Here is a 21,524-nt window from a genome sequence, read left to right on the forward strand (position 1 = left end):
GCCGTTAATATTGCAGTTCGTAGTGCAGCGATGCGGCCTTATCATATTTCGGACCGAGGGGAAGAGGAGAGATGGATTATTCTTTTTACGCATTCTGCAATGCGCTAAAATTATTAAATGGCCCACGAATTATAATCCACCCACACACTTTTAAGGCTTTTTAAGATGCATTTGTTTTCGTTCAAAACAACCTGGGCCTAAAGTGGCGGGCGATGACGCCCTTTACGCGGAGTACAATCCAGTCAACTGCACCAAATATCTTGCAATTCGAGAAATCTTTTATTAACTTCAATAGTCCAACAAAAAGTTACTTTAATACTTTTGAACAAAGACAAACAAACTAACTAACTAACTAACTAACTAACCAGCAAACATCAAGGTGGCACACGCGTCTGTATCGCTGCAATACAAAACGCCCCAAAGCATAACTCGAATAATTCATGCTGACATGAAAAAGAAGCCTCTTCACAAACTGTAATCTATAGTTCATCAGGATGCTTAGATTTTTATTTAATCTCATGTATGATAAATCTCTTCAATTTTTTTCTGACTCCTTGTCACACTTTTTTACAGGAATGTCATCACATTTCATAAATATTCCATTTCATAGTGATGCATGCGTGGGAAGGAAAAACTTTTATAACCTACAAATAATACAAATAATACGAATTTGGTGCCGCCGTGGTCCGAGCAGATGAAAACGCTGAGCCCTGTTATTTAGTATTTTCTTTAATACGAGAATGCTTGCTCCCGCATCATCAATCGTTTCTTCTTCATCCGGCGGTTCTGAAACCATATTTTCACCTGTTGATCGCTCAGGTCCAGTCTGTGCGACAGCTCTTTCCTCTTCTGCCTGTTGATGAACTCATTCATCATGAACTCATTCTCAAGTTCAGCGAGCTGCGGTTTGGTGTAAGGCTTTCTCTTCTTCCTCGTCCTGGTTTGGGATGAGCACCATGACGCGCCTGCAACGAGAAGCACACACACCGAACCGTTCACACGTTTTCACAACACGAAAGGTTATAATCTACAGAAAACACATACACTATCGGCTGCTAGGGGCTCCCAGGGGCCCCAGACAAACCTCGGAATACTACAATAATCTGTCCTTTATTGCAAAACATGTACTTTCATAATATTTCTTAATAATAATCCACCGCTCAGTCGTGTGCGGAATCCTGGAACGAACGGGATGCTTACTGGAGGACTGATGGACTGAGTTCTGGCTCCGGCCGTGCACACTCGCTGCGTTCACGGAATTCGGATCAAGTGAGGTTATAGACGCTGCAGGGCGACCGTCCGAGGGATCCGAATACTCGTATCTGCTGGAAGATCTGCGGGCGGAGGGAATCCCATGATGGTCCTCCACGAAAAGGTGCGATTGTTTACCCGATTCCTCAAGAGCCTTATGGGTCGAGTCCTGAAAGCAGTATCGGTTCGGCTCGTCCGCGGGGCCTTTTGCCGGGCTGCTGGCCGAGAGGCCGGGGTTCAGAGACACCGGGCCGGAGAGGAACGGTGGGGAGTATCCTCCGAAGCCACGGTGGTGGTGGTGGCCCTGTGGTGGCGGCGTGCATGAACTTGAGGATGTCCACGGGAGCGTGCACACATCCCTCCTGTTGTAGGGGAGCGGGTGGAGCGCGGGGATGTGGGCTCCATTGCCCCGCTGGAAGTTGGAGAAATACAGCGACTCCGGAGGAGGGAAATTCAGCAGAGAACCAACATAACCGGCATTCAAAGGATGATTCCGTTCGCACATTTCCATCGAGCTCTGTCAAACGCGCTTATTATGGAAAGGCTTTTAGCGACTCCTAAAAAATAAAGGCAAGGTAATTGTTGATTTGTTAATGCAGGGTCACGTGATATGCAAAACATAGCGCTCCGTCCCACCCTCGGTCGCAGTACAGCAAAGCAAATATGCCATGAGGAAATATTATTGGAGGAGGGGGTCGTTTCTCCTCGTACCAAGTCCTCCTTTTGAAGCGATATTTTCTTTCTGATTTAGTTTTTGGTCTTGTAGAAACGATGACTCTTTATCTTAGTGCTTTTATTTACCACACCACACCCGGGTTTAAGACGTTGTGCTGAAGAGCTCCAGACAACGATCCTATAGATAATAACTATTTTTGTTCTTCTTTTTTTTATCCAGATCTATCGCGTTTCCATTGGATATTTCCAACTATTTATAATTGCATGTGCAGATGGAGAAGTAGTGTTTATAGGAGGATAAATATGAACATCTTGGTTTGGGATTATTGCACTATAGGCCTACCTATGGAACATTGTCCCGGCCTGCAGGCTGATCGCTCGCCAAACAAAATGTTAATCCTGGTTTTCAGAAGATGCAGCCTTCACTTGAAACAGCTAAAGCGACACATAGGCCTGCACAAAAATACCTTTTAAGAGTTAGCATTAAAGCTTTTCAGCCATCCCAAAATAAGCTAATTCTGGTTTCAAACTGGTAAATTCACGAGGCTGCTAATGCGCCATTTTGAAGGTTTGAAATAGCACAATGGAATCTAACAAGTTTGCGGGTTATATATTTTATTGTTTTTTATTTTTTCCCATTTTTATTATAGATATCTCGCAGTTGACATATAATTTAAGGCTGTTTTTGTTCATAATAGCTGGTCATTGCAACAAAAATAATCTAAGATTACAGTAGGCCTGTATCGGCCTATATCCAAATTTAGTTATTTTATCATTTGAAGTTAAAACTCAATTGTTAGTTCATAATCAGAAACAAACACAGACGCACAAACGCACTCGCAAACACGCAAACACACACACACACACGCACACACACACACACACACACACACACACACACACACACACACACACACACACACACACACACACACACACACACACACACACACACACACACACACACACACACACACACACTCACAGATGGACGCTTCTTAGATACAAAATATGTATACATCTGAAAAAACAATGCTGCAAATAGGTTGTCCTTTATAATACCAAACTGCTCAAACACATCTCTATCTCTTATTGTTTAACTATCGATAAGACGTAACACACAATAAATTAAATTGCAATACAAACATAGACTACAAATATTAGTAATACACGTCATAGCTTTAGGCTCATAACAATAATTATATAGAGAGTGGATTTAGCCATTTGGTCAGAAGTCATTAGCCAACTTATACCATTAAAAATAACTTTAAAGACGCCTGTGCGTATTACAATATTGAATTCACCAATAGGCACACGAATTTAATAAATGAATGAGTGAATGATGGAAAAGAGAGAGAGAGAGAGAGAGAGAGAGAGAGAGAGAGAGAGAGAGTGAGAGAGAGAGAGAGAGAGAGAGAGAAGAGAGAGAGAGAGGAGAGAGAGAGAGAGAGAGAGAGAGAGAGAGAGAGAGAGAGAGAGAGAGAGAGAGAGAGAGAGAGAGAGAGAGAGAGAGAGAGAGCGTAAGCGTTGATGTCGACGAGCAGTTATTAGTTTTTCGTCGATTGTCATTTTGCGTGGATTATAGGCCTATATTCTGAATGATCTTCTCATAGGCTTCATTGCTTCTCATGGCTGTACTGTACAGTGGTTTAAATATTAACAAATATCCTTCATGTAAAACGTAGATCTACTTACGTAACACTGAAGATAACTGTGTTAAGAAATAATAAATAGGCTAAAGGAATAATTCTAATGAAGGCTTACCCACACGAAAAATATTTGACTTGCAATCGTTAACAAATGTTGGTTAAGTCAATTTCAGTCATTTTGTCTTGCCAAATGTTGTATTTTCTAAGCGGCAAACGGAAATCTAACCTAATCACTAAATGATTGTAATTGTATGCCTATGGACTGTTTGTAAAATATTATTGTATCAAATAATAATACACAATAGGTGCTGCATGCATAATGTAAATGTTAAAATTTAATATTTAGGAAGAAGACAGCAATTAGGGCGTTGTAGAGTAATGCAGAATAACATAATGTGTAGGTCTATATAAACGGTCAACAGCCTACTCAGGTGAAGCTTCATGGAGTGCGTGGGCCTATTTGAGTATAGCTACTCAGAAGGCTACTTGAAGGGGATTTCAAATTAGATTCCTTATGTATATCGTAGAACCTTAAATTAGTAGTGCTACAGAGAAGGTATCAAAAATGTAGGTCACTGTGCTGAACCTCCAGTAGATGGCGCTACAACTCCACAAATAAGCCCAGGCTCTGGGTATGTACAAGCTTTCACTGAAGGGACCACCCAGGTAATCAACAATCAGACCCATACACACGCTACAAGGGCCAGACGTGGCTCCTACGCACAACATTGCAGAATATTAGACGCCATGAATTATAATTATTTATTGAAAAATAGACCTGAATAGCAAACTTTCAGTTACAGAGTTAGCGTCATTAGCAGTAAACATAGACCTAGCCCGAAATGTGTTTACGTTGAGGTAAGTACACACAAAAAAAAAACGCAATCCTGATAAAAACGTGTATTTCTTCATAAAACCATAGAAGGTCTATCAACCTCCCCGTTTGAGTCGTTATATCACAACATGTACATAGGCCTTATCGGTTTGTCCAGCCTTTGTCTGCGTAAAAGGCCCTTGAAATGTCACACAGTTTGAGGCCAATTTTAAAGCAAAAAACACGGTGTCGTCCTTAAAATAGAGCATCGCAATTCAAAATGATATCTACTTCTCCTCACACCATAAACGAGGTGTAGCTTTTTAAAAACAGATAATCCTCCGACGCAGTTTGAAAGGACTGGTAATAGGCTCCAAAGCGAGGACTATTTGAGAGGAAGGTGTTGGTCCTTGTTGTTCAGAGAACCAAAATAGCGGCACGACTCTCTGTCATTTGTTCGTCTTTCTTTTTCAAGTTTAACACTGACACGGAAACTGTCGCCAAACTGTGGATTGGGCTCCGCGGGCCTTTGAAGAGCTCATATCCGCAGCCGGTTGTCCTTGGTCATAAACTTGCGAGTAGTTTATCCTCGTTCAAGGTCTCTGGCGCTGTGGGGAATGTCCAGCAGCAGGCTCCTATAGCTAGACGGATAACTATGGAGTGGGCTTCCCCTCATGCTGGTATCACGGTCCGGGGGAAGCCCCTGTGGTGACTCCGTGGTGAAGTAGAATCGAACTTGAGTTTAGCCTCTATGGATTTCATGCCGAGGTACAGCTCCTTCAGGATCTGTGACTTTAAGTGGACACAGTCGACGGTTCCCATTGCGCTAAACAGGCCATTCTCCTCATGGTGAGTAGGCCTACAAATATTAATATTTTTCAGCCAACTAGGAAAGATATTCGCTCTTAATGCCGAATTATTGTAGTAGCCTACATTACGTATTTCGAAATGCATTCTCCCTCAATCCTTTCTTTATATGGCATATGTGTCCTTTATAGGTGATTTAGGTTTATTTAAACAAACTTTTGCATTTGGCAAATATAAACCGTGATGTAGGATAGCGTAACGTGGTGGGGTCCATGGTTAAAGGTTTATTCAGCCAAGAGGATTATCTCGGTTCAAGTAGGCTTTGTGCTAAATCGTCCGGCTTTTAGACTGTTATAAAATGAAACGTTTATCTTGCAGTATGAATTTATTTGTGTTAAGTGAACACAAACACCCTTAGCCAGTGTACCAGATGATCAAATACCGGCCGATAAGAAGTAGAAAGCGCTTTATTGGAGTTAGGCCCAGCACATAATTAAACGATTATCAGCTTAAAAAGGAAAATATGCATATGACCTAATAAAAGCTAGTAGGCCTACAACGAAATTATTTTGAGTTGGCCTGCTTTATAAAGAAAAAGACGGAAATCGAAGCGACTATTTTGACCAGGGGCGAAATAGGCCATTAATTGTTCAAACTGGAAGTGTGAAGAAATTGGCCTGTACAAATAATTATGTTTATCAATCAAATCCATAAATACAAACAATTTTAGGTGCAACCTATTTTAAATGCATCCAATATGATACTAGTTGCACTTTTTCATTTAGGCTTGAAGAAAGAAAACAAAGGTTTGTACTGAACAGAAGTACAAAGTTACACATGCCTTTTATTTTTACAAAAATATATAACCAAATATATATTCTATATGTTGGCGTGACGAATTGATACTAACTCAAAGATGTAGGGCAACAGATATAAAGGAACCGGGACAACTCTTTACATTGGACCCCATGTACACTACCCCTGTAGTGGAATACAAGTTCCGCTAGATGGCAATCTCACTTCACATAAAACAGTGATCTCTCAGAGAATATATAGAGAGCGTCATTTGACGTCAGACCGACGCGAATGATCAAAGAATTTCATAAAACCACCAGCATGTCGCGTTGGAAGAATAATGAGGCTCAATAAAATCAACTCCACTTTCATCCAATTACGTCAACATGCATGTAGTACTGAATGTGAGGTCTATAATCATTTGAAGATGTCTAATGATGTCTGCATTCAGATTGTAACCAGGACCCAAATAAACCCTTTTCACATTTCGTTTTCCAATACTGATCCAACTTTGTGACCTGAATGACAAATAGGGTATGTCTGTCTGCCAATCTGTTTGTCTTCCTGTATTTGTGTTTGTGTGTGTGTGTGTGTGTGTGTGTGTGTGTGTGTGTGTGTGTGTGCGTGTGCGTGTGCGTGTGCGTGTGCGTGTGCGGGTGTGGGTGTTGGTTTTTGTTTTGACAGTCCTTTTTTTCTCATAATAATCCCTATTGATTAATAATCAATGTGCAGGATATATTGAATTCGATCCCTTATTTCCAAAGACTGCATTTCTCCTTTAGCACCTCTTAGACCACCTCCCCCACATACTTAGACATGTTTCCAAACTAACTGTGTGTCTCTTTGGCCAAGACACATTGGTCTCTTTGCCAGATGACTAAATAGAGAATATAAATATAGGCCTAGATATTAGGCAAGGCTGCTGAATATAATTGCAGATATTCCTGTCTGAGTACTCTGGTTAATTCCCTGGTTCCCAGTTACAACCCACTGCTGTGTGTTTCATCAGATAGGCCAGGGGACGCATCAGACTCCGATGTGATCCGGTCTGTCCTTATGTGGCTCCGGGCTAGCCCCCCCTGGACCCTCCTAGACCCCCCCCCCCCCCCCCCCCCCGTCCTGTCCTGGTCTACTCCTTTTATAGGGCCCCCATTCTTGTACTGTTATGGAACGTTTGACACCAGACTGGTGCCCGAATTAGCCAGCCCAGTGTGGACTATAGTCCCTAGACTATCGAACTAACCTACAGTATATACAATATACACATATACGTTGGGATTTCTGCCTCCATAGCCAAAGTTTGTTTCATAATACCCCCAAGTCATAATGTTTAAGGAAATCCATGTATTTCATACAATTACACATTAAAAGAGTTATTACTATTTCTATGGAAATAGCTATATTCCATCAAATAAGAATTCCCTCTCCTAATTCTGTTCAATTGTTAAATTGCATGATACACACACACATATGTATATATATATATATATATATATATATATATATATATATATATATATATATATGATGTGAGAGACTTGAGTTTGAGTCCATGCACAGTGTTAGTGTTATCACAAGCCAGATGTTAATGTGATGAGGCTTGTATGGGTAATAAATATAATTGGTTATTAATCCATAAAAACGGATGTTATGTTGGCGAATAATGTTCAACCGCACCAGCCTCTCACCGTTGAGCATCAGCTTTATAGTGCTAGACAAATCACATGATCACAATGCAGGAATTCCGATTGGTCAGTCATACTCTATTTCTTTACCCTCACGAGAACCTATACGCTGAGATAATTACTTCGTGATAATGTTTTGTAATAGGGATCGGATGACTACATGTGTGTGTTATTATGTGTTTCAATATCAATAATGCATTTGCTTTCATTTATTTTGCCAATAAAAATACGTGATCAGAAACGTTGGATATATTTTCCTTATTTTGACGTAGGTACAGAATAAACCCCAATGCCTTCATGAAAATATTGAAGAAAACAAAGGAAATTCGCACAAAATATGACAAAGATCATTAAGCAGGAAAAAAAATACATAAAACATGGTGACAGGAAGAACTTTGATACTTACTCCCAAGTCCATTTGATTTGTATAGCCCAGTTACTCTCAAACAGCTTTACATAGGCCACCATATTTTTATGACCTAACCCTAGCCCACTAAAAGGCAAGAGAAAACTCCCATACTTCCCGTAACTGCCAATATTATAGCCTATTATATATTCAACACTTTGCTCTTCAAAGTGCTGAAATCAGATACACTTTTAAAGAGGAATTCATGTTTTCCTATGTTGGAGTAAGTTATATTAAAATCATTATACTTTTGTATATTATTGTCATTAAGTTGATGAGAATAATAAGATATAGGCTATAAGATATCAATAATTATATTGTAGGCTATAATCTATATCAATAACACAAATTATTTATTTGCAAAGGATATTATGTTTATGCTGTTTTCCTCCTTTGAACACATATTAACAATATTAATATATTGAGATAATGAAAATTTTAACAGAGTAAATACACCCATTCCTAAATAAAAAGACAAGGAGTAGGCCTATTCTGCAACATGAAATAGGCCTATGAGAAAAATACTGCAGAAGAGTTTACAGTTCATGAGAAGAATTGACAGGCGTTATGTCCTCCCTAATAAGCCATTTGGTCCTGGTATGTCATACATGCCATTTTTATGCGTGTTTTGTGAATTTCTATCCCCGGTGTCCCAGAGTGTGTAATTATAACCATTAGCCTGCAGGGGGCGCCAGAGAACGCTGGAGGGCACGTTGTGCTCTGAAGTCCATCTCTCCACGCTGAAAACACGTCTTGCCTGCCCACCACTGCTGCGAAACACTGTTCGTTAAAACGACCGTGGACCAACATTTATCCTAGATTCATTATGAAATAGTAATATTGCCATACAACAGTAGGCTAGAATATCAACTGTTAGGCCTACGTTTAGGGTTAAGGGTTCCAAATTATAGTTTGAATTCGTATTAATCTGTAGGCTATTTGATGGAATACAAACTGGCTAAATAGATTTTTTTTGTTGCTCGAAAAGGTCTGTCAATATAGTTATGTGATCGAAAAAATATACAAAATAAAATTGCATATATACAGGTCTGGATGGTTAATTCTGAAAACGAAAAAATATTAATAAAAGCTGATAAAGTCAAGCATTCGTTAGCATTTGTAATTTGGTCGAATAATAATAATGACAATAATGCAGTTTATTGTGCTGTCCAGGATCTAAACGAGCGGGAAAAAAAAAACAGTGACGTGTAAAACGAAACGCACCCCCCAAAAAAAGAAAACAGAAATAAATAACCCGAAAAATGATTCAATATAAATAACTCATGGCGAGCAGCGTTTTTAAAAAGTATGTTCGCCCTTATCTGGGTCACCTCAATGATCACACTAACGCAGAGCAGTTTCGGAAAAGTCGCGGAAATGTTTATTGAAGTAAGGCACAAAAAAACAGAGAGCTAACGAGAATAAAGGGAATTGTGGTGATTAAAGAAGGATGGGAGGGGATGCAGGAGAGAGAGAGAGAGAGAGAGAGAGAGAGAGAGAGAGAGAGAGAGAGAGAGAGAGAGAGAGAGAGAGAGAGAGAGAGAGAGAGAGAGAGAGAGAGAGAGAGAGAGAGAGAGAGAGAGAGAGAGAGAGAGAGAGAGAGGGAGAGAGAGGGAGGGAGAGAAACAATAGAGAATCAAAGCATAATAATACTCCTAAATGAAGAGGGAACCGCTGCCCCGTTCATTTTATTAATCAGACTGTCAATTCCAACCCGAGAGGCCAAACCCAGGACGCTCAGAGCAGACTCAGATCAGCCCAGGGACTCGCTCACTCCTCACCTCTCCTCCTCCCGCTCTGCTTGGATCTATCCCCTCTCCCGTCGAAGGCCGCCTCCATCACCCGCTGACAGTCTCCTCCTATTTATTTGCTTATAAACCTTCTTACAATAAATGATCATTCCGGAAACGTCACGCGAGCATTTAAACAACGAGCGGCCAGCACTTATTGACGTGTGATATCTCTGAAGCGGTAGCCGGAAGGATGCTTGCTTTAAAACCAGTCGCTTGATCCAGCAGCACGATTGCATTCATATTCTCGTGTTTTTTTTCCCCGCGGCTTGCTTGCTTGTAAAAAAAAAAAAGAAGAAGGTTTAGAGACAGTTATTTAGAGAGAGTTGCTGACTTGAATGCGGATTAAGCTCAGTCACAACTCATTGGTGCGTCGGGACAGGTGTGCGCTTTTTTTTTCTTCTTCTTCTCCTCGCGCGGCTTAATGATGGAGAGGATAAGAAAAGAGATGATCCTGATGGAGAGGGGTCTGCACAGTCCCATCGCAGGGAAAAGACTCTCAGACGCGGCGGGCAACTCGGTGCTCGAGGCCCTGGAAAACTCCCAGCACGGAGGACGTCTGAGCCCGCGCATCACCTCCGCCTCGCTCCATGGAAGCCACTCGGACGTTCCCAGCAAAGGCAGCAAGTTCGAGATCGACAGTCTGTTCGGGCCGCACCACAACAACGAGAACAGCTCCTCGGCGGACATTACATCCTCGGAGAACAGAAAGAAAATGAGTTTGTACCCGGAAGTCTCGCAGGATTCCGATATTAACAGCGATGTGGAGGTGGGGTGCCCCTCGCATCGCTCCCCGAGCCAGCACAAGGAGAACAATAAAGGTAGGCTATTTGTTTTGGTTTTAAATCTTATTTTTTGAGGTGTGATTTTTTTGTGCATAAATATATTTGCTTTTGCCTTTTTTGTTGCTGTTATTACTATTGTTAGAATTATTATAAGCGTTATTGTTATTGGAATTAGTATAAACTATGTTTGTTATGTTAGATTTATTGCTAGACTGTTATTATTAGGCTATTGTTTTTGCTATAATAGGCCTACATAATAATGTAAAAATATAACGATAATAAAACGAAAAGTATCAAGATTAAAATGTAATTTAGATTATTGTTTTTTTCAAAGTTTACATTTAATTTTAAAATGACTGGAAGCTCATAAAGGTAATTCGAGTAATTGCAGCCCTGCATCTTCAAAGTAATTGACCTTCCCTCTGTATTTTTTTAGGCTTTTCCGACAGTAATTCTGGAACCTCCAGCTCCAACTCTATGTCCAACCTCAACGGGAACTCAATGGGAGGATCCAACAGTTCTAACGCCGACCAGGTCAGACGGTACCGGACTGCTTTCACCAGGGAACAGATCGGAAGACTGGAAAAAGAGTTTTATCGGGAAAATTACGTTTCGAGACCAAGAAGATGTGAATTGGCCGCAGCGCTAAATCTGCCAGAAACTACAATTAAGGTAGGCTACAGAGAGATATTAGCCTGCTCCATTTTGCTATTTATGTTTTTGTTGGATGGACTGCATGTGGGCCAAAAATATATTTCTATTTTCGTCATCCTATATAAATATAAATCCTCCATAATATCAGAATTTGAAAATATAAATAGGCCTTATGTTTGTATTATTTTTCCAGAGTATTTGACACGCGCGAACACGCACGCGCAAACACAGGTTAACGTAACACCCACACACCCACACACACCTTTCGATTGCCCAAGGGATGCCAGGCAGTAGGCCTACAACATATAGCCTAATGCGAAAAGGCCAAGGAGTAACTCATCTCTAGTGCACGCTAAATGTCTTATTTAAAAAAATATACTTTCACTTGAATTATGTAACGCTATTCCATGATAGAGTCCTCTAATGTTTGTTTTTTTGTCACGTTTTACCACAGCATAGGCATTCGACTTCCAACATTTAATGAAATATTAATAATTTACAATTATAAAGCCTATTTGGATGGAAGAAAAATCAAAAGTGCTTAATACGCAAATAAAACATTTGAAACACACCCCACATGTCAAATTACATACAGTCAACAGATAGGCTAGTTTAATAAATGAACTATCTATGCGGTATATAGCCTAACAGGACCACAGGCCTGTGCTAGTGCAGCCTTTCCTAACGCGTCGCGGTTGTATTTACAGGTGTGGTTCCAGAACCGGCGCATGAAGGATAAGCGGCAGCGCCTGGCGATGTCCTGGCCCCATCCGGCCGACCCCAGCTTCTACACCTACATGATGACGCACGCGGCAGCTACCGGAAGTTTACCGTACCCTTTCCATTCCCACATGCCTCTACATTACTACCCGCATGTCGGTGTCACAGCGGCAGCAGCTGCCGCGGCCGCGACAGGTGCCGCCTCGTCACCTTTCGGCACTTCCATCCGCCCTCTCGATACTTTCCGCGCTCTTTCCCATCCCTACTCGCGCCCCGAGCTCCTGTGCGGCTTCAGACACCCCGGACTTTACCAGTCGCCCGCAGGCCTGAACAGTTCCGCCGCAGCAGCGGCAGCCGCGGCGGCGGCAGCAGCGGTGTGCGTGCCGTCGGCATCGGGGCCTTGCTCGTGTCTCAGTTGCCATAGCAGCCAGGCGGCGAGCGCGCTGGGCTCCAGGAGTACCAGCGCGGACTTTACCTGCACAGCGTCCGGCCAGAGGTCCGAGAGTGGATTCTTGCCCTACTCCGCCGCGGTGCTCAGCAAGACGTCGGTGCCCTCGCCGGATCCACGAGAAGAGTCTTCCCTGAATAGATAACTTATATTATCTATATAAGTTATCTATCAGATTAGATAACTTATATTATCTGTTGATCCCCATGCCCCTCGCGCTGTGAACACGACGCGTCACTTAACCCCCAAGGTCAATTAGTCCCTATTTAAAACACACTTTTATTTCCGTTTTAAATGGTTTCTCTTTAGTGACACCATAATGTGTTATCTGAGCACACGCGGGAGGGCTGAGGACTCAAACCTGCATTTATGCGGATTCTGATTCTGAAGGCTTTCTAGTGAAGGCCTTTCGGTAAATGTTGTTTATTTTCTACGAGTCGTGCTAAATCTGAAGAGGACATCTGGGCCAGACTAAAGACACAAACACTGCGTGCTATACCTACAGCTTTACTTGTGGTCTTTTTTGTAATATATATTGATTTTATTTATTTTTCAAATTCATCCTTCAACGCCCATGCATCTTCAAAACAACTACACCACGCCTGTTAACTCGTTTTTTACGAGGCCCAACGCTAACAAACCCCCATATTCAGTAGCATACATACGTCCATGATGTTATTCTAAAGACACAATGAGAATTCTGGTTTAGATAGTAGCCTACAAAATATGGCTTTTGTACCCAACTGGATATCGTTCACCTCTGTTCTAATGGTGTGAAACTGGATTTTGGCAGCAGTGGCTCCCCCCCCCCCCTCCTCACCCCCACCCCTGGGACCCCCTAATCAGCCAGAAGGTGCATCTAATTTTGCGTCGCGTCCGTCGTGTCAATTTTTATGTTAATAATGAGAGGATCATGACAAAAATTGCCAATCATGTACCTAGATGGAGCCTCGCTGAACGCACGACTGAGAGAAAGTTGGGTCGTTGTGAGAGCCGCTGTCAGCCATAACAACCCGCAGTGGGAAGTCATTAGACATACAAAGGACGGGACGGCTGCACCAACATCCATGTTACATACCATGTAGAGTACATTAAGGCTAATACCGAGGCGCGGAGGATTTCAGAGTGTTAGAGTGTACCAGGAACCCTTACCATGCGTTATCTCGTGTGGAGAATATCTTGATGTATGAGTCCTTAGTCACCGCTGATGCTTTGTTCAGGCGTCGACCTCGTTACATCAAATTCACAATTTCCGTTATTTTATTCAGCAGGGGTTTTTTCTGCCATTGCGCGCGCACACACACACACACACCTACAGTGACAAACACACACACACACACACACACACCTGCACACACATGCTCACATACACATGCACATGCATATAAACATGCATACACCCATACAAATACACACACACACACACACACACACACACACACACACACACACACACACACACACACACACACACACACACACACACACACACACACACACACACACACACACGCACACACACATAGTAGGCCTACGGGACGCCCTGAAAGTTGAGACTAAAAAGCATAGAGCTTTGCAAACTGTCTGCGCGTGTAAAAAACAGCTACATGCTATTTTATTCGTTCCTGTTGGGACATCACATCCATGTTAGTTATAAAACATGTGAAATGTAAATCGTGAAATATTTTGGAAACATCATTAATAGTACTACTGATATTTGAAAACCGACACTGTTCTGATAAAAAGGTTTCATGATTTGTGGATTGTAAGGTATTTTGAACACTTTAATTTATTTATGTGACTTGCTGAATGTTTTCAATGTTAGAACACTGGGTGTACATGCCAATTGATCATTGAATAGCCTTTACAATTGGCCCGTGAATTCACCACTAAACCAAATCCATATTCTATATTTGGTGCAAAATTGGAACCAATTTATAGGGATGGAAAACTATTTTAATTCCACTCAAAAAAGGCTTTAAAGGGCTGATTGGTCACTGAAATTATGGACTATTAGCACTGACCATGTATCTCTAGGATCGCTGTGAAAACTGTACATTAGGCTATATCTCTGTATTTAAATTATCAATGACTGTATGAATTGAAATATTTTAACTTGAGCGAAAATGTGCAATATGAAATGTAAATCATGTTATTTATTGATCGTGTTTGTTCCTGGAAATAAATTACAAAAAAAAATGCAATTCTCCTTTCAAATGAAATCGAATCACATTAATAGCAAAACAACGATGCACATGTTTATATTTATTTTTGATGTTTTACAAACTTAGTATTGTTACATATATAGCTGATATACAGCTGATATTTTGTCAGAGGTTTTTATATGCTATTGTGCTAGCATATGTGTTGCTATTGTTGCATACAGAAAGTGTGAATGTTATTGTAATTTAAAGAAAATATAGTAAAATATGTCTGTCCACCTATTTTGACAAATATTGATTGTTATAGGTAAACAAATTCATATAGGCTACTTTTACAAAAAATATCAAATTTAAACTGGCACTCATTGAACATGAGGTGAAGGAGCCTGTGTTGCCTGCTCTGGTTCTAGGTTTAGGTCCATGACACCATTCCTAGGATCTCATGTTAAAGCTCGGGAAAACAACTGGGAATACGAGGCCTGACATCACGGGTCATTCCGGCCCTATAATTTACCATTATTTTTACATTACCTCTAAATGATACAAGCTGATACTGTCGTTAATTGCCGTTAGTTAAAATATAGCCTGCACCAGAATGTCCCCAAGGGACTTTAAGATAAGTTGCTTTTTTGAACGTCCCCATTAAAGAAATAAGATTAGGGCAGAAAATGCAGGCGTGATATATCACTATGTTTCCTTGCTCTTTACTAAAGCGAGGGTTGCAACCCGTACAACAAAGGCATTGAGATAAATGGAGGCGCGGAAAGGAAGAGACAGAGGCCAGAAAAACACTGTCCACAATAACACGATTAGTCCTGGATCCAATGTGCAGGACGGGAGAAAGAATTCATCATAAAAATGCAGAAAACTGTCCGTCACCTAACCCGGATTGTTTCTGACAAGAAAATAAATCTCGGGTGTTGTTTAATATATTTTATATTTCTTTATTTCAGTGCTAATAGAAAAACCAAATTAAATGTCCAACCGGCGAGATAGAAATGCAGAGATCGATGATGCCGCCGCTACTGTCCAATCCCCCCTCTTTAATTGACTGTATTTTCAGGGTAATTGAACTGCTTGTTGTAAATTGGAGATTTTATAGAAACGACATGAAAACCACATTTACTGACATTCATCGCATCTTTGACATTGATTATCTGATCAGCGCGTGTCATGCCAACCTCCAATTCTTCATTACGCACTGTTTATGAGCTGTTACAGGGCGACCCGCCCCGGAGTGATTGATTGCCTTATTAACGCGTGTTCTTGTAAGTGTGACCGAACTGATTACGATGCATATGTTTAGAATAATGTTTCATTTAGCTGACTGCGAGTAATGCAGGGTGACAGCTGCTGCGGGAGGACAAAAACCTAAACTACAGGGAGCAAGTGGGGCCAAAACGCATTTAAGGTGGAGCTGACACACAGAGCAGCCTTCCCTGATTAAACAGACTTAGTTATGACAGATGTGGGAGGACAGGGCTGCGAAAGTTATGGCTAAAGGCCTTCTCGGGGTAAAGATACCATGGGTGCAAGCCAAACAAGGCAGAATACAGCCCATAATACAGCACGTGCAACAATAATACTAACAATAGCAGCAATAGTATCATAATAATCATAACTGCAAGAGTGGCGAGCTTCCAAGTCACCTCCACTGGATTCCGCCTCAGAAGCTCTTTCCACCTTGCGGTTTTAAGAGCATATTGTCTTTATAGCCGAGTCTCATGCAAATGACATACCAGCTGTTGCCCCATTTGTCTTTGTGAAATGCAAAGTGTGCCGAACTCGAGCATCAAATACCACAACACATCATATCGCCAAATAGCATAGCGTCTCAGTATGGCTAAACCGTGGCTTGTTTTTCCATCCCAGTTAGTGAGCGTGGCGCAGGCCGTGGCTGTCTGATGAATAGATGTATGCTTCCATTATGCCTGTGAAGTGTTCTCTACACTGTGTTTGTCTCAAATCATTGCCTCTGTTCAAATGTTACTTTCATACATTACATGGCATTAATTCAACTATAGTTCATTAAGACAGAATGAAATGGTTAAATTAACGTATCAACCCATAATGATGATGAATGAGGTATTAATTCAGATACAAGCTGGGCAATTTGCAATTGAGCGCGTTTTGATGGTTCTCAAATAACATTTAATATAACGGGTCATCCCCTCAATCAATTAGGCACACAGGCGCACCAGCCACTGGTATGGAAAACCCTTTTTTCATGCATATGTATCGAAACATGTTCCCAATTATCTTTGGAAATTGCTTTCATCGGCACAAGAACCTGGGGAGGGTCTTGAGTGTGGATGTGGTGGTGCAACCTCAATTATTATTTTGGTTGCTCAAAACTTCAAATTAAAACTTTGCATGTATTGAGGATTTTACGATTTGATTGACTTGAGTAATTTCTTATGATTTTGTAATTACTTTAGGGAAAGGAATTTTGAATATTATTTCTTGTATTTTGCGTTTTCAACATGTGTGATCTGTTATGGATCCTGTGTGGAATAATGTTGACTTGTCTCTTGCAGAGAGTGCATTCCTGTATGACAAACAAGACCTTTGGCCACGTGGTCCTGCTCTTAAGGACAGTGCTTTATGTCGTGATTTCAAGAAAGATTTTTTTATTTTTTATTTATTATACAGGAAAGTATTAAAAGTAACAAAGTTACAATTTAAAACGGGCCTGTCTCAGTAAGATAGCTGATTTCCAGCAGGTTCCTGTTCTGCAGCACATATAACATGTAACAGGGACAATTCATATAATACATAATGCATATTTATTACTAAGACCAGCTTACTTAAGGGGAATATGTCCAGATACACCAAGACACCCAGTGTATCTGGGGATGAGGATGATACTACAGTACTGCTTTATTGCGCAGAAAACATCTTTAATAAAAAATGTTGTTTCAGATGGAGACAAAATAGTATTTATTGACTTTGGGTCAACTAGTGAATGTTGGGAGGAAGCTGTGCTCCGAAAAGTATTAAACATATTCCAGACAAAGGAAGTTATGGTTAAAGTGCTGATATATGCCTCGGAGTCATTGGGATCGTCATTGAACAGTTTAAATGAAGCCACGCTTTTTCATCTAAGTTGGCTCCATTGAGCCTATTTTATTATGAGACATAATGTTAAAGAAGCTAATGTCCGGCTAAATCATTTTTATATTGAGAAGGAAAGAGTGACATGCCACCAATGGTCATTTGAGTCATTGACTAAAATATTCACATACACATATATGTGTGTATGTTCATATGTTCATATATTCATATTCACACCATGAAAGATGGCAAATTTAAAAATGTTGAAGACAATTGTATTTGTTATTCTTTTGCGTTTTATTTATCTAAGTGGCTTTGTGATCATGATTATCCGAACTATACTTATTCTTATTTTTAAGCATTACAAGAAAACATGAATTGTTGTTTTGGGAAGATACCTTTCAAAGCTGTGTGTTTTAGTATGCTATAGCTAAAGTTATGCTATAAAGGGAAGCTGGTTTAAGGCCATGAGTTGACCTTGCATGCAGCCCTGTAAACAAGAGCCTATATTTGATCTTGATGATGGGGTTGACAAATTCTAAAATGGTCCAAAGAGGGTTGTAGAAATCAAATGGATCAAATTATGGCTTGAGACAATTCAGTGATTCCTTAATAAGATGGGTAAATATACCAACCAAAATAACCCAAAGATGTGTCTATGCCTGAAACTATAGGCCCATGTTCCGTTTCAATAACAGAATCACTCATTTATTTTCTGTCCACAGAAAAGAGTCAACAGCTCGCCCCCTTTTGTGGTTGCGAGAGATCCAACACATCATGAATAGAAAGGATTGAGATTGGATGAAATATACTAAACAATATCTTCAACATCCTTGATGCCTACATTTTTCTGGATTCAGATTCAAACATGCAAGGGGATTTCACCTAAAATCCATCTAGAATTGCATCCCCTAATTGTTGTGGCATAATTTCTATTAACATATTTGAGAATCATTGTTTCAGCCCTTTATAAAGACACAATCCAAGGCATTATTCCTGTTGCGGTTTTGAGCAGAAACACCCTTTTAAAGCAACCTTGTAAGGGATTGATCTATTCAATTCATGTATACACAGACAGACTCCTGATTTCCTATTTAAAACATTTAAAAGACTTCTCTCAGACTATACTTCTGTGCCCTATTGATTATCATTTCCAATGAACATCTTCTCCTCCCTGATGGTTCAGGAGTGTGCAGGAAGATGTTATTGCAGGCCGTCTTTTCCCACCGCCGGCCGCTGTATCTGAATCCCAACCCTGTACACATGCCCTTCGTATATTGCTTATGCAGGCTGGCCTCCGCTTGGAGGGATGAAGGTCTTGGAGGGAATTACAGCTTTTTTCTTTGAAAACAAAAAAGGAAAACAAATCACTTGTGCGAAGAAGCTCGATGTTTGGAAGCCGACCAAAGTTTGAGGAGACGGGGTTTAAAGAAAGACATTAGCATACGGACGGTGTCCCGAGATATCAGAGGCAAAGGGCAGACCTCCGTCTGGGCGGGAAGCTGTTTAAACATTAAATAAATGTATACGTTCACTACTTACAGCGGTGGACCGTAGTCTCCACACTTTGCTGGTGGTAGACCTGCAGAAGAAGGAACCACAGTAAACAGAGTGGGGGATTTATGGCAAACCTATACTCACTACACAGTGTGCACACAATGAGGTAATGATATCTGAGCTGGGCCAATGGCAAGCGGGGATCATTATATAAAATCAGAGCGATGTTGAGGGCAGCAGTTTATACACTCTGAAGACGGTCATCCATCCTGAGGTATAGAGAAAGAACAATGGCTTAAAAAGGTGGAGGGGCTGGATCATGAGTTTAGGATAACCATGACCATATGTTTGATGCATGAACAATGCATGGCTAAGTACATAATAACACCACCTACGTTTGATAGACTTTCACCCATGATAAACAGAGAGAGAGAGGAAAATATGGATTGAGATACAGATAGATAATTGGATTTATTTGGAGGACGAGAATCACTTTAGCCATGGAGTGATCTCTGAGTCTGTTGTATCAACCATCATTGATCTGAGTTTGAACGGAGCCAGTCTTTCAGGTTGGAATTTCATTACAAGCTAACCATGACCTTGAAATTAATACCCTCCACGTGAATGCTTACCCCTGATTCAGGAGCCACTGGATAGTTTGCCTCACAGACAGAAATCGGTCTGGTGTTGTCCACAGACTCTCCTCCATGTATTTCTACAGGACATCGAACACTATCTGGAAAACTCCACAGTAAGATTGTTGTGTTGAAAAGGTCAACATAAAACTTAAACTAAAACCCTGACAACAGTCTCCAAGGGAAAGGTTTCGCGAGCCACAGAGGGGGGGGGGGGGGGGGGGGGGTCATGGCTTTTGTGTGTTCACTGTATCGCATTGGCAATATCATATCAAGTCCTTCTTCTGTTGTTGTATTTTGGATAAAGATATATGTATAAATAAAGAATGGTGTATTAATACAATGGAAGTGACCTTGGTTCTGAATAGTGGTGGGGTGTGTGGAAATGACGGCGGAAAATGTTATTGACCTTTTTTCTTTAAGGATCTCAGCATTTTACCTCTACAATAACACATTGTTCACGATATTAATTCAGAATCCAGAGTTTAAAAACCATATCAAATCAATCAATTATTTTTGTTCTATTTTGATTTAATATCGTCTGGTTGCTTGACAACATGGCCTTTATCCAAGCCAATTTATTGCCCCACCCGCTCCTCACCCAACGTTTCCATATGTTGTTAAGACCGATGTAATCGGTTAGCGTGAGGCTGTGTTTATGTGCAGCGAAGCCTAGCCGTGTGTAGTTTCAAGAGCATTATGATTCCCATATGATACCTGTCTGCCTCCATAGACTATCATTAATCTTGATGATCCTGTGTTCACGCAATTCCACACATTTTCAATCTAAGGTCTGCATTCTTGACACCTGCTACGCTCCTATGCTAAGGGCCCCAAACAAAGTCAGCAATAGCTGCTTGATAGCCTCTCCCGCGCATCAAACACGGCTTCAGAATACAGGGAGGCGTGTTAAATGCCAAGCTGTGAATAAATAGCAATATTTACTTGCAAATTAGACATAGTTTATAAATATACATATAAATGTGCAACGAAGCGAACCGGTTCAAAGATGTGAAGGACCGAATCAGTGTGTGAGCAATATAGCAACAACACAAGCCACAACAAGAAGAATTACTATAATAATTACAGGTTATATTATATCATGCTTATCATAATCAACAGGCTATATTTTATTGACAAAATTGATTTTGTGAAAACCAGTATTTAGACCAAGCATGGCATAAATACCTTAGTAGTATTCGATTGACTGATCTCAAAGACTGCCCAACATTATCTATTAAGAGCCCTATAAGGTGATCAAGTGATCAGCTATAGTGAGGTAGTACAGTTAGCTCTCATGCAGAAGCCTTTTAAGGTCGGGCAGGTGTGATGGGAACTCACCTGAGTAACCAGGTCAACCAATCAGCCAGTGGCCCCTCTCCCACCAATCAAACCACACCCACTTTTGGAATTTAGAACTAGAAGAACTGCCATGTAATATTTGAATTTCAAATAACACATATTTTAAAACCTAAGATTATTATTAGGTTAGTAAATTATAGCCATAGCCATTCATGTGTAAACAAATTTAACCACATATTAGATTAGCTAGGCAAAATCATGTTGGGTTGGCCAAAGTCCAGCCATCCCATAAAACAGGAATTCTTTGTCAACCATGAACATGGAAATATGCATCTGAACAGAGAATACATTCAAAGTGGTCCATTGGAACCCTATAGCATGAGTAATCATCCCCT

General features: G+C 40.7%; 2 protein-coding genes across 2 annotated transcripts; one reads left to right on the plus strand and one right to left on the minus strand.

Annotated features, from left to right (window-relative positions):
* Positions 1–260: 260 nt before the first annotated feature.
* hoxd12a (homeobox D12a) lies at positions 261–1,822 on the minus strand. The gene is made up of 2 exons (XM_060040348.1): positions 1,201–1,822; positions 261–965 (listed from the first exon to the last, which is right to left on the minus strand). The coding sequence occupies exons 1-2, from the start codon at positions 1,760–1,762 to the stop codon at positions 730–732; spliced, it is 798 nt and encodes a 265-aa protein (XP_059896331.1). The 5' UTR covers positions 1,763–1,822; the 3' UTR covers positions 261–729.
* A 7,720-nt stretch (positions 1,823–9,542) lies between these two features.
* On the plus strand, positions 9,543–13,296 carry evx2 (even-skipped homeobox 2). The gene is made up of 3 exons (XM_060040225.1): positions 9,543–10,693; positions 11,094–11,329; positions 12,019–13,296. The coding sequence occupies exons 1-3, from the start codon at positions 10,297–10,299 to the stop codon at positions 12,622–12,624; spliced, it is 1,239 nt and encodes a 412-aa protein (XP_059896208.1). The 5' UTR covers positions 9,543–10,296; the 3' UTR covers positions 12,625–13,296.
* Positions 13,297–21,524: the final 8,228 nt, after the last annotated feature.

Source organism: Gadus macrocephalus, chromosome 20, assembly GCF_031168955.1.
Source record: "Gadus macrocephalus chromosome 20, ASM3116895v1".
Lineage (NCBI taxonomy): Eukaryota > Metazoa > Chordata > Actinopteri > Gadiformes > Gadidae > Gadus > Gadus macrocephalus.

Coding starts and splice junctions, on each gene's coding strand:
- hoxd12a (XM_060040348.1), bottom strand. CDS start 1,762: ATGGAAATGTGCGAACGGAATCATCCTTTGAATGCCGGTTATGTTGGT. Junction 966..1,200: donor CTCAGTCCATCAGTCCTCCA/GTAAGCATCCCG, acceptor TTCTCGTTGCAG/GCGCGTCATGGTGCTCATCC.
- evx2 (XM_060040225.1), top strand. CDS start 10,297: ATGATGGAGAGGATAAGAAAAGAGATGATCCTGATGGAGAGGGGTCTG. Junction 10,694..11,093: donor GCACAAGGAGAACAATAAAG/GTAGGCTATTTG, acceptor GTATTTTTTTAG/GCTTTTCCGACAGTAATTCT. Junction 11,330..12,018: donor TGCCAGAAACTACAATTAAG/GTAGGCTACAGA, acceptor TTGTATTTACAG/GTGTGGTTCCAGAACCGGCG.